Source organism: Pocillopora verrucosa, chromosome 5 (genome assembly GCF_036669915.1).
Source record: "Pocillopora verrucosa isolate sample1 chromosome 5, ASM3666991v2, whole genome shotgun sequence".
Lineage (NCBI taxonomy): Eukaryota > Metazoa > Cnidaria > Anthozoa > Scleractinia > Pocilloporidae > Pocillopora > Pocillopora verrucosa.
The window spans coordinates 24,397,436-24,411,327 of record NC_089316.1 but is presented as its reverse complement, the minus strand read 5'-3'; the positions used below and the strand labels follow the sequence as shown (position 1 = coordinate 24,411,327).

The window sequence follows — 13,892 nt, the reverse complement described above, 5'->3', positions numbered from 1 at the left end:
TTTGTCCATTGGTCCGTCTATGACAGAAAAAAATGCCATGAACATGTGTTCAGAGATCATGATTTGCATTAAAGTCTAACTCGTACGAAAGACTTTTTGTGAGGATGCCGCAAATCCGCAACTCTCACGCGGTGTGAATCAAATATAAGTGAATCCTGCAAAATGTTCAAAACATCGGTGATATGTTGTATGCTGGGTGAGTACGACCCTAGTTATTCCTGTTTGTTCTGCGGTAGCTATGAAACCGTCAAAATTGACTTTTATTTGTAGAATATTTATTTCGACATTTACCTTACGGAACTCTAATAACTAAACATACCAAACTCTTAACATGTCCTCTCTAGTTGTTGTCTAATTATTAAAGCTAATTATCATCATTATCGTTAGTATTAGTTATTTCGATATTTTTCTCTTTCCTTACGATGAAAAATAATTGAATAATAATCACCCGTAATGACACATTCGTATAAGTTGTACTCTAGGTTAGTACCACCTTAATTATATCTTGACTTTCCATTTGTGACACATTTATATCCATTTTGGAACGTCCTGTGAAATTCAGCCAAACCAAACAGAAAAAAAAGTAGTCAGGTGGCGGATATTTGGCACTGTTAATTAAAACAAAACAAAACAGACTTTAAAGATTTCCGCATTGAACTTTCAGTTCTTAATCAGATATGGATCTCTTATAAATTGGATTCCTGAAGCCTTTTAGATTCCATATAGTGGAAAGTAGGTTTCCTTGGAGCGTTCGGATGAGGCGTTAATCAGATATCGCGGTACCCAAATCTTTAGAGCTTTCAAATTATTGTTCTGTTAGTAACACTCAGAGTAGATGACTGCTTACTGCTCGCCAAGTTGAACGTCATGGTTAATTAAAACATATTTCTCTTCTAAATCATTCTTCTTTATGCCCGAAAGCAAACTTTATACTCAACCCATTGCTCTTCTTTTAAAAAAAATATATGGGCTCTGGAGGTTTCGCAGGTTCCGCGGCCTGCTGATCCATAGTTTTGTAACTCCCAAGAATATGGAAAAATCCTCACAAAATTTTGGAGACCAACCCTTCAAGATTCAAATTATGCAGAAGTTTTATTTGAGCGCTCAGATTTGATACCCGATTCATTCGCTTAAAATGCGAGCTCAAACGAAACATTTTTTTCTCTGGATAGCACATTTTACATCCTTTTCATTCATTTATAGTTCGGTTGCGCTCCGAATAACCCGTTCAAAAAAAATTTTCCGAAGGACATTCCTAAGGGTCTATCGTATCCTTAAAAATGTTTCCATATGTGACAAGTTTTGTTGAGCTAGTTGGTGAATTGCGGAGGTGCTGCATTTTTTTTATAATTTCTCCGTCAGCTCCCTAGGAAGGTAATAAAATTCATGAATAGATGCATTAGTACTCGTCTTACTCGAAATCTAATAAACTTTTTCATTGTTTCAAATGTTAATCTTGAGATAACAATCAATTTATTTGTCCATTTTCTCTTCTACAGACATCCTTCGTTTGTTGATGAAATTACCAGGGACAGGTGAAGCAGCTTCATTCCAATTTAATATTTTTGTTCGTTAACATGAACGGGAAAAAAAGATAATACCTGACTAAGTATCATATTAATTAGTTATAGAGTGACTTCCTGTTAAAATTACATAGGATTGCGATTCAAAACGTGAGTTGGAAGGCAAAACAAAAAGTCAAAGAATAACGGTGCTATTAACCTGATCTCTCCAAGATCCACTTTTAAAACCTAGCCTAATTCTAATATTTGCTTCATTGATGTAGAGGGTTTTGATGCCCATCGTTTGTTATGAAAATTAATAATATAAAATAAACCTTCTCGTCTTTATCATTATTGCTTTCACTGTTGTTATCATCAGTATACATTTTTACGTTTATTTATTTATTCATTTATTTTCTTCTTATAGAGTGCCAACCAACCTGTTTCAAAAACTCCTCTTACATATTTTCGAAAGGCAAAATTTACAGGTTTTATAACAATGAAGTCTGCTCCATCTTGGGAGGTTATTTAGTCTCAATCGAGACTGAGGAAGAATGGCAGTTTATCAATCATGAGATTCAAAAGCGTGCTACTTGGAATACTTCGACTATTAATGCGTGGCTCATTGGTTTGGAGAAGAAAGATGGGGTTTGGATATGGAAGAGTGGACAACAGCTGAATATTTCGAAATGGCGAGATTCTGAGCCAAATGGGAACGACGAAAGGGCGGAAATATCCATAAATGGAAGCCTCTTTAATGGTATCTCTCGGAATGATAAAGGAGATGCCTACATTTGCGAGATGCCCGGAGGTAAGATCACATTCCAACCATAAAGCATATAATGTGCTGAAATATTAGCAGTCTTGCACGTGTGTCATGAAAATTGCTCTTGCTTCTTAAAAGTAAAAAAAACATTGTTCACAGAATATACTCAGCCCACCTAACTTGTACGTGTGAGCGATGAATGAACTTTTAGGCGCGCATAAGTAGTTGAACACACTGCCCGTGAAATTTTCCGTGTATGCATGTTGTTTTGAACATAACACATCGAAGTACTTTTATTTTTCTTGTACAAGTCAGAGATCAATATGTTATTCACCGGCTGGAAGGTATGTATTGGGTAACACTGTGCCCAAGGTCTTGAGCACCGGTAGTTGGGATAAATTGCACAGTTTTTCCCAATACGGACCAACCTAGGCTGGTGAATAACAGTTTTTTTTTCTTGAAATCAACGAAATGTTTTCCATAAGAGCCCTAATGTTCGTTTGTTTGCTGCAATCGCGAGTACAACTCTGGTCTTTCATCAAAAGGGGAATTTTAAAGTAGCTTTTTCTCGTTGAATTCCTCTGTTTACTGTTGCGAAATTTACGGTACCAATGTCCGGATTGAACGGACTTCTAAAGACTTACCGAAAGCGTATTTGAAGTATAGAAGACCTTGCTCACTGTTCTCCAAGGAACAAATTCAGATACATAATGAATGAAATTACCATTGATGAATTCAATTGTAAAGAAATACCTCACGTTTTAACTTTCTGAGTTACTTCTAGAAAGGTTTAGGTTAATTACAAGCGGCTTTTAGGCCGTGCGTTAACCCATCTAATGACATATTTGCTACCAATATTCATCTCAAAACCAATTTTTTTTGCAGGCAAACAAAGTGATCTGAGAGAGAGAAAGAGAGAATGAATAAGTTATCAATCGGCTTGATTTGCTCCAAAACGATTTGCTTAAAAATACTGTCCAGCCGGCAAAACGAAATAAATTTATGAAAAATGGCAACAAAGCTAGAGATGTAATCGGCGGTTCGCTCAAGCGGTACCGTGCCCGTGGGCAGAGGTAGGAAAACCCGGACCGCATTAAGTGCCAATAAGATTCCAGGATCCGTTACCGTGCCCTCTGAGAAAAATAAATAATAAATGCAGTTCTTTTGACAAAGGTTATCGGAAAAAAGCGTGTTGGAAGTGTAAGCGATAACCTGAAAGGTATTGCTGGTAGCTTTTAGGTCATGGTTAGACTTTACCTCAGGAATTCAGGGAAACCTAGGAAATGTCACTTTAAAGAGGAGGCATCACGGGTTTGAACAACCTATTTTAATTGCAAGACTGACTTTAAATTCTAAATTGCATGAGCTAACCCTAATTAATTTATCTTTAATTTTTTATGTCCCTATTGATTATCGTTCCTCAGATAATCTTTTGAGATTATCGCGTGCACTTTAAAGTTTTGCTCTTTGCCCGTAATAACTGTATACGGTTAACTGCGTATCTTCAGTGGCACATTTATGGGAACCTACACATTTAATTTTACATTTTTTAAGTCTGATTAGATAGAGGAGGAAGAGTAGGGGGCGGAGTGGGGGAGGTGTCAGCTCAACGAGGAACTAATTAATATTCAAAAACTCGACTACCAAAATCACACGAATTCACAAATAACCTTATAATCATAATCTTAGCTGATGTGAAGTTAACTAATCCACAAAAGCAGGTCAGGGTGGCGGACGCCGTTGTGAAGAAAGATGTATAGTATTGATTGACACTGAGCAAACAAATACATATTATGTAAAAAAAGAAAAAGGAATTAATTAGGGAATGAGTCACATTTTCTGTCTCAATCATTGTTTTCCTTTATTGTGATGGTGATTATAATCTTTTCATGTTATCAATGCTATTATAATTATCACTTTGTGTATCATCATTAGGATAATTGGTATTTTTGTTTTCATCTTCATCATCATGTAGGATGCCCAAATATAACTTTTAAAAACTCTTGGTACATAATTTCGGTGGATGGAGAGCCCTGGTACTGGGGCAGACACACTTGCTCAAGTCTAGGAGGGGACCTAGTTTCCTTTGAAACCCAAGAAGAATGGAGTTTAATTAATGACGAAATTCAAAGGCGAAATACTACGAACAATGAAAATAAATGGAGAATTGGTTTAAGAAAAAGGGCCAGGAATTGGACCTGGGTGAGTGGAAGACCGCTGACTATTTCCAAATGGGGACAAGGGGAGCCAAGTGGTGAACACGACGCCGCTTTCATGTACAAGAGGTTCCGTAATGGTGAACGGGGCGTGTTTGGAAGCCATAATAATGAAAATAATTGGAAAAAACCGCACGCTTATATTTGTGAGATCCCTAAGGGTGAGTTGATATGTTGTTGTTGTTGTTTTTATTTTTTTATGTTATTTTGAGTAAACTCAAAGGCACTAGAAGCGCTTAAGGGCAATATAAAATATTATTTGCTAACGTTTGTGGTATTCTCGAGAGAAATTATAAAAACCCTCACACAGTCAAAATCAAGTTTACACTTACCTTTGCGTAAATTGAAATATTTTTTAAAACAATCTCAATGAACGTTTTCACGATATACATGTCTAACTTTAACCTTGTGAACAGGGGAAAGTTACAGATGGTTCTGTTACAATCACTTTTACGAATAACAGCAGTTATGAAACTGATGGCGAATACCAATTGCAAAGAATTATCAGTCCAATTGCTTTGTTAGATGATAACGCGTGATGATGTGAAGAGCGTTATCTTTTTGTGAAGAGTTCGTGACTCATGTCGGTTAAGAACCATGCCAATTATCGTTTTCTAAAACAAATACAACAGACTTGCAGACTTATTTGTTCTTCGGATAGGGGAATCAATTTTAAGTCTACTGTGTTCTATTTTAATATCCGATCGTTTGAACTGTGAAGTTGTAAGGGCTAATTTCAATGCAATGCAAAATGTGCAGCGAGCATAATAAACTGACCATCGTGTATCTAATTCGAATATGGCGGACATTTCGATCGACTCAGTAACCATTACTCTATAACGAGGTTGGTAAGGATTACCTCAGTTCTCATATATCCTCAGAGGGCTTAGATGCACTTTCTTGTCTAAAAGATAGTCAATTAAAAATTGGTTCATACGTCAGCGTGCGTTCATCGAGATATGAAGCACGCGGGAAGTTTGGAGAGCACGAAAGATGCGTAAGAGTTGCTCGAGGCGTAGCCGAGAGCAACTCTAGCTTCTTGAGTGGAAAATGTATTTTCCCGAGGGATTTGTTTGCTGACGTCATGAGCGTGCACAATAGGAATATGAAGTTCGTTAGACAAATTTACTTGCTATGTTATAATACTAGGAAAAGTCTACAGAATATGTTTCATTCTCTAGTATTTTGGTGTGTAGTTTTCGAAAAACATCCTACAGCCCTATCTAAGCAATAATCACACAAGACGTGTGCCAAAGATGAATACAATGCCAAAGAAACAATAGGAGCTTTCTGTATAACTAATAAAAGATCGAGTGCGTTTAAGAGTTTTGAACGTTATTAGCGGCCATTTTGTTACTCCCCTTTCCGTCCGCAGTTTTGCCCTCGCAGTGTAATAGTAAGGCAACTTTTTTGTATGATGTGGTCTTGATTAACATTTTTCTTTAAAGATTCCTCAATATCTTCAGTAACTTCGTCGCCTTTACTATCACCCAGAATAGCAACCTCACCATCACCATCGGCACCGCCATCGTCGTCGCCGTCGCCACGACCATCGCCCTCGTCATCGCCATTCCCCTCGCCATCACCATCGCCACCGCCGTCGCCGTCGCAATCACCATCGCCATCGCCATCACCAGTTGAGCAGCTAGTATGTTCTCTAAATAGTCATTTACCGTTTTTATGCATGCCGTTTTTCAGGATCTCTTCTGTTTACAAACGTGAGCGACAATATTTTTAATTTTAGGCAAAGGAGTATGTTTCAAAATTTGGCGGAATAAATATTACCAGAAGGACTTCCCTACAGGTATCTAATTCTATATGACTTAAAGGCTTTTTAACTTTGGTGTATGTTTTTAAACGATAAAAAAGTAAATATCTGACCTTTAAGGATAAACCACCATTAAGCCATATGAGGTAAAAATGGTGAAGCTTAAAAAATAATCCAGGCTCCCAAAAGAGTTCTCTGGCCAATGAATACCCTGGACACCATTTGGATCCTTAGTATGAATTGTATATACAGTATGAGACTGCCTGTTTAATGACCTGGAAATATTTTACGTAATTGTAGGTGGCTGTTACTGTGTTTGAGGATTTCACCTTAAAAATCAAGAACGTCACAAAAGACAAGGCCGGCATAGAAGAGGTTAAAACACTGAAAACATCCATCTTTGAGGTGGCAGAGGCCGTTGAGAAATTTGCTCTTAATTACGGCAACCGACACCTGAGAGGAATGAGGCTTTCAGAAAGGATCGTTTCCCCCAAAATGGGTGAGTTTGCGGCCTTCAATCCTGTTTAGTTTCAAAGTCTATTCCTCTGTTACTTACTAACTTGCTGACTGTCCCACTGAGTTGTCTAATTTCCTATGGCATGATGTAAGAACTCAGCTATTAACCCAACTTATCAGAAATGTTATTGTTAGATGTCATCGATTCATCTGTTTTTTTTTTTTCAATTTGTTTGGTGGAGAAGGAAATTGAACGTTCTCTTAAACAATCAACAAGAGAGAATAGGAATCCTTCAAATTGTGAAACCGTTCTTCTCGATCTGTTTATTGAAACTTTTCTTAAATAATAGATTGGTGAGTAACACTTTACTAACTAAAATTGTCAAATCTTAGAAATACTTTCCGCTTACTTCATACCGTACACTGAACTCAAAATTGGCCAATCGTCTGCGATGCACATAAATGCAAGATTTTTAACCGTACTCGTAAAAATTTCCTAATGAATTTTATAGTTCTCTAACGAAACGGTTCGAGGAACGAATTGAGTTTTCACAATTTTAGTCCGTGCAGTACTACGCACTTTTTCATCAGTTTTACATTGAAAAAACGTTGTAAAATGGTTGAATTCGTCGAATAGTCGTTGAAGGGCAAATAGGATACAAACAATACACTTCCATCCAATAAGATTATGAAATATTTGTGTACACCGCAAAACGCATGTTTGTGTAGGTGTGCTATTGCAAATTTCACCGTAGGTGCTTTCATTTGACATTTTTTTCTCTCCGACAGTTTTGGTCATTCAAAAAGCCTATCACTTGAATGCAAGTGGCTTCGACTTTGAGGAACAACAATGGCGAGCGAGAATCGATATCGCTTCTTCAAATTTTGAGGAAAATGGTTCGTATTAACTACTGTGGTAACTTTACAACTTTTAGTATTACCTTGGTTTCTCCAATAGAAATTTCTTTATTGAAATAAAGCTTCATGTAAAGGCGCTTCCTTAGTTTACATAGTCTATCCTCTTTAATCATTCGCCTTCCCTAAAATGTCACATACCTCAGAGCCTGATAAACTTTTCAATATTGTTCTTTTGTTGTTGTTTAAAAACATTTTTTGTTGATTCTTGGGGCGTTTAAAGGATCAATGGTAGTTGCGTTTTTGTATAAGGATCTGCATGACCTACTTCTGATAGATCAAGCCATAAGGAGTGAAACAGACAACCAAAGGTGACGTTATTTTCATATTACTACATGTCGTTTACCTCTAAAAACACATAACACGGAAACACATAAGATCTAAGTTCAACTAAACTGAACTGACACACTTTCCAAAAACCCTAACTAGGGTTGGAAGACTCCCTGCTTGTCTCTGATCATTCCACCTTCATGAAAAATTGGCTGATTGAATCTACCAAGAATATGTAACATTGCTTCCGTGGTTCTGGTCCATTTTTAAATACAATTTCTTCATAGGTATATCAACTCCAGGATAATGGCCGTAACTATGGACCCCAAGCCAGAGAAATTGCGAGAAAATGTCATCCTAAACTTCAAAAACCTAAAGGTAACATGAAAATTAGCTGCTATGCGTTGTTTTGATTTATTCTGACAAGATAAAATCTATTTTCAGGTCTTGACAGCAGAGAAGCGCTGTATGTTTTGGAGTAGCCGCAGCAAAAGGTAAAAAAACTACAATATATTATTGCATAGTATTTATTCCTTCTTAAATTAAATTGAGTATGTAGGACAATGAATGAACTTTCTCAGATGTTTTTGCGCAGATTAACACTTTCCTGGAAGCCAACATGTTGTCGTTTTTAGAGAATGGAAGTCTGATTGAAATGTTCTCGCAAATATGACTACAGTGGAAGAAAATCTTAGCGCAAAATTCTCAAACATCACCTTTTACCCAAACGATGAATAATTTTTTAACTTTACTCTTTTTTCATGTGTGACAGCTTTTCAGAGGAAGGTTGTCATGTAGTCACGTCAAAAAGTAACTCAGAAGAAACAGTTTGCAGTTGCAATCATTTGACGCATTTTGCTGTCTTACTGGACTACGACGGTAGCACAAAGGTAATAAAGTTATTTTTGCCTTACTTAATAGTTTTATGGGCTCAATGAACTAACTCAATGTTGTCCTTTAATTTTTCTTTTCTTGACACAGCTCACCGAGGAGGACGAAACAATTCTGAAAGTTGCCACCTACGTGGGACTGAGCCTTTCCATAATCGGGATACTTTTAACATTAATACTTTATTCTTGCCTCACGTAAGCAATGCACTCGATTAATAATGAGGTAGATTCTTAACTCCCCTCAACAAGGCTGGTGATAAAAGAGATCTCAATGTCAGTCTCCATGCAAACAAGAACAGTCATGTCGGATAATTCACAAACTCAAGCTACATTTCATGCCCCATCACGAACTTTTGAACAACTAATGGTTTCACTTTTTATGAATTGTTTAGGCTTTAGACATTTTCTTCGCAATATTTTCTTTTTTTGTCCTCTCTGGAGCTATTTACTGACTTTCTTCTTTCCTTCGCTGTCAAGATTTAGTTAATTTATTGCCATTTTTTCCTGTGTGTTGTTGCTTTTGTCTCATTCATTCTTCTTGTTTTTAATATTATTTTACCAGAGATGTTCGTAAACCTCTCTCTCAAATTCGACTGAGTGTTTCTATTTCCCTTGGAGCTGGACAGATCATCTTCCTCGCTGGAATAAACGCCACAGGAAACAAAGTCAGTAGCCTCTCCTTCTATCCATAGAATGAGTTTACTCTTTGCACCGTAAATATCTTGTCGAAAGAAGCACGTTAAGAATTATACGAAAACTCGTCCTTTCCACAGGCTGCCTGTGTTACAATAGCAGCTCTGATGCAGTATTTCTTGATGGCCGCTTTCTGTTGGATGCTGATCGAGGGAATTTATCTCTACTTCTTCGTCGTGAAAGTTTACAACATTAACACCAAAATGTACATGTATCACGTCATCTCGTGGGGTAAGTTTATTATTTTAAAACATGCACTGGTAACTGTAACCATGCTGTCGGATCGCCAAATCTGGTGTTTTCATGCAGTAAAATGTTTTGATTTCCTTTCTTTCTTTATGGGTAGGTCTTCCAGTGATCATGGTGGCCATTTCACTTGGCATCGCTGCTGGAAAAGAAGGGTTACAAAGCTATACGAGTGATAAATAGTGAGAAAAAAATTCAAGGGTTTCTTCTTGCTCTTCTCCTTTTAATTCGTTGCATTTAATTCTTTGTTTTGTTTTTGGATATAGTTTGAAATAGGTATCATTTTATTTTCTGACAATTTGTGTTTCTTTCTTGTGTTTCACTTCCTGGAGTTTAGTTGCTGGCTTTCCTCAACTAACAACCTGATCTGGATATTCGTCGCCTTTGTGGCTTTTATTGAAGTTGTGAGTTAATGATTAATGTTAGTGATTGTGATCGGTATACCTGGACTAATTGCTGCTAAAGATTTTTTCCTCTGCTCTTTAAAACGAATTAAATATTTATGATATGACCCAAGACAATATATATCATTTTCTTTTCCCTATTTACTCACAAAAAGCTTTGAACGTAGCCGCTGTTTGCGGGGATGCTAGTCAATTTTAACCTACTGATGGTCTTCAATAGCGAGAAAAACCTGTGGAGACAATGTCCTCACAGGCATAAGAGAGCTTCATAAATTCTCCAACTTTTACTACACAGTATGAACAAAAAACTTCTGCCCCTTCCTTTAACGCAAAAATAACTCGTGAAAAAAAAAACAAAACAAAACAAAAAAAAAAAGAAAAATGTGAAAGGAGCAGGAAGAGTAGGATATATTTATATAAATTATGTAATTTAACATAAGGCTTTACTTGGCGTGGTTCTTTCAGTTTAGACACTTTTTTGCGCGATTTCTTTTGCTCATTGGCAGAGATCGAAGCTCCTAATCTTGGTCCCCCTGTTGGGAGCTCTATTCCCTGTAAATTACTCTTCATCCCACGCTTGTTACTGAATTAGTAACTTCCTTGGCAAAGATCCTCCCATGCCTTGGCTATTCGACATCCATATCTAAATAATCGCTTTTTTTGGTATATTTTAGCTCAACATTTTGATACTCCTACGTGTAATAAGGGAGATGACCAATTTGTTGCAGCCAACAGGGGCAGACCACCATTTTCAGCAAATACGGTGAGAATCACAGCATAAAACTAAAAAAAATAGTGGAAGACATTGCCATGCCCTCCTGTGGGGCTATATTTGCCTAGCTTTCTCGTTCCTTAATCAGTAAGGCATCAACATATCTAACAATGAAAATTTATTGTCAAAGGAAAGTAAAAGAATGTTTATTTCTAACTCCTAGTCTTGGCATCAAAACATGCACGGTGATGATTCCCCAGCTGGGTGTCACGTGGCTATTCGGTCTCCTCTCGCCTGTACATAAAGCTTTCGCTTACATCTTCACCATACTTAACTCTACTCAGGTCAGTGTTCGATGGTAACTGTAAAAAGACATTAATCTCTATTATTTATTTTACTTTCTGACCAAGTAAGACAGCATTAGTGTGGTCAGATTACATTTCTTTGGAATTTTTAAAACAAAAAGGTGTCAACTATGCAAGAGAAGGCAGACTTCTTTTTCAATTAGAAGATGTGCAATTTTCCTTCCTCTTGGAAATCTTAATAGATATTTGACTAATTTGTTTGGATATTGTAAAAATTATTGATCTTGAAATCATTTTTATACTGCAGGGTTTCCTGATTTTCGCTCTACACTGTATGCGAAACACTCAGGTAAGAAAAAACATTGAACTGATTATTAACTTTATATCATCAAGTTTTAGTGTTTCAATAAATATTCGAGTGCTAAGAACCATATTTCGTGTTGCTCGTCTATCTGCAGATCAGAGAGCGATTCAAAAGAAAGATTAACATCGTTTTTCCATCTTCTATAAAGGACAACTCCTCAAGGAAGAGCCCACAGGTCAATCCAAATGAGGTTGGGAATGTATGGGCAATTTAATTGCAGTCATGTGCTGAATTTGAATCGAAATTATACTTAAGTTAAATAACTTGATTCAGCCAATCGGAAATAACAACCAAATACTTAGAACAATCACTTAGTTAACAGCAGTAAGTCGCTTACGATCGGTCTGAGTTACGATCTGCAGGTAAAAAGAGGTCTGTTTCTCCATTATTGTTTGAGCATTCAACTAGTTGTCTTTGAAACCTATCATTTTTATGATAATAAGTTTATTTTCTAGGCGATCGTATATTTCCAGGCAAGAATCATCGAAATAGACCAATCTATAAATTTAAATTCCTAATGGCTCCGTATGCTGAGGACTGCTTTGTTTCACTTTCTTAGTTTATAAACTTCTTATCAAACACTGTTATTACTTTTAACTATAGGCTATGGATAGTCACTGAAACTATCAGTTTCCAGAAATTTCTAGAATATTTAGTCATGCTGACATGCATACAAAGGAACTTTTCTGCAAAATTTTATTAGGTTACGTAGCTATGGTGTAACACCACTAAAATGGGGGTTGTAAGCTTCCGGAATTATCTGGAACACTTTGTGCAAGAGGACTCAATCGTGCAGCAGTAGTAGTTGTTCTTGTCGGGAGTGACTGATTTTTTCTTAGTATTGTAATGTATTGTAAGTCATGTTCTGTTTAGTAACGTTATGTGAGTAACATGACGCTGTAAGTCACTGTTACTAAGTGACTGTTAGTATAAGTAAGAAATAAGCATCGGTGACTAATCCACTAAGTACAGTAATGTAATAAGTAGAGTGATGTCGAGTCATGTAAGTAGAGTAATGTAATGTAAGTTTCGTTCTGTACAAATGTTTCTTCAATATATGTTTATTAAATTAAAAAATAAATTAAAAAAAAATAAAATTGACATTCAAAGTTGTTGCTTAATGAACAAATGGATGAATACGCAAATGGTTGAATAAATAAACAGCTAATTTAAAAAGGACAGAAAAACCCTTATGATTGGGTTGTTTTTGATCAGTTACATTTACCAGTTTTTTTTCCGCATCGCTAGGATAAGGAGTACCATTTTGAATCGAAAATACATCGAATAATTTGGAATTCAATAGGGGCGACGTAAGCCGGAAATGGCATAAACCTATAATCTCTTGCGCAAATTTCATTAAACAGCGATTAAGGAACTTTTACACAGAGTAGACAATTTAAAGGAAAAAAGCTCAGCGATAGAAATGCGTAATATTTCCAAGGACGTGGCTTTCAAATATCACTATAACGGAGAGGCTAACATTGAAGAGGAATTTCAACCAGCGAAAGAAGGAGTTGAACATGTTGATGTGCAAACTCAGTTTACAACAGGCTAGACTACGTCATACCTAGTTATAAATCAGCATGGATGAAGAAGTGTACGATTTAGACGGAAGAAGTGATAAAAAAAGGAATATTCTTGAGTGTACAAGTACATTTCTCTTTACACCGCCCAAATGAGATATGTCAAAAACGTTTCAAGCTTCGATTGACCAACTTTATTGCAGCTAATACTATTGGATATTCCAGAATAAATAATCAATTATTCAGTGAGCACAGAGAGATACTTGAGAGCACAATGTCTGGCCCACAGGGCACATCACTATAACCAAGGAAAGTCTCCCAATCAGGCCTTTTGACCCCACCGCTCCTTCTACAATGTTGGAATTCAAACATCTGGACACAAAAGAGATGGTCTGCATGACGCTTTTGCATGGGAGAGTTGTTTTGTAGGCTGAACACTAAACTATGGCTGTTAGCCTCCGTTGGTTTTCTGATCAATTAACGATCAACTTTACCTAAACTCACATCGAACTCACGATCTAAGAAAACCGAGAAGGAATCCTTTGACTCGGAGTTTGCCGTGCTGTAAAAATAGTAATACATGCTATTAACACATGATTGAGCTAATCCATCAAAGTTGAAGGCCTGCGAAATAATTACACCCACCAACTGAAACGGCAGCATGTCATAGGCGAGACGAATAAATAATAATCATTTCCATTTATACGTACGAAACAGATGGCATGCTAGCTTTAGCTGCCGATTGATAAAACAGAAGTTGATTGACGACAATTTTCATTTAGCGGAACTAATAAAGAAATAACCATTCTTAACATCGACTATTTTTGAGCTACTTCCTTCTAAAATTGGAATGATAAAAAGT

General features: G+C 36.6%; 1 protein-coding gene across 3 annotated transcripts; it reads left to right on the top strand.

Moving 5' to 3' along the window:
- The first annotated feature begins 76 nt into the window (after positions 1 to 76).
- Positions 77 to 12,515, top strand: LOC131781152 (adhesion G-protein coupled receptor G2-like). Of its 3 annotated transcripts, XM_066166242.1 has the most exons (22): positions 78 to 196; positions 1,500 to 1,535; positions 1,930 to 2,313; positions 4,244 to 4,645; positions 5,933 to 6,132; positions 6,229 to 6,288; positions 6,553 to 6,751; positions 7,498 to 7,605; positions 7,847 to 7,934; positions 8,181 to 8,271; positions 8,338 to 8,387; positions 8,666 to 8,783; positions 8,875 to 8,978; positions 9,346 to 9,448; positions 9,557 to 9,707; positions 9,823 to 9,904; positions 10,060 to 10,126; positions 10,801 to 10,889; positions 11,062 to 11,182; positions 11,451 to 11,492; positions 11,602 to 11,718; positions 11,754 to 12,515. In XM_066166242.1, the coding sequence occupies exons 1-22, from the start codon at positions 163 to 165 to the stop codon at positions 11,820 to 11,822; spliced, it is 2,715 nt and encodes a 904-aa protein (XP_066022339.1). In that variant the 5' UTR covers positions 78 to 162; the 3' UTR covers positions 11,823 to 12,515. The 3 variants fall into 3 exon arrangements, with proteins under 3 accessions (XP_066022340.1, XP_066022339.1, XP_066022341.1); XM_066166243.1 differs by lacking the exon at positions 6,229 to 6,288 and having other exon boundaries at positions 77 to 196; XM_066166244.1 differs by having other exon boundaries at positions 11,602 to 12,515.
- The last annotated feature ends 1,377 nt before the right edge of the window (positions 12,516 to 13,892 follow it).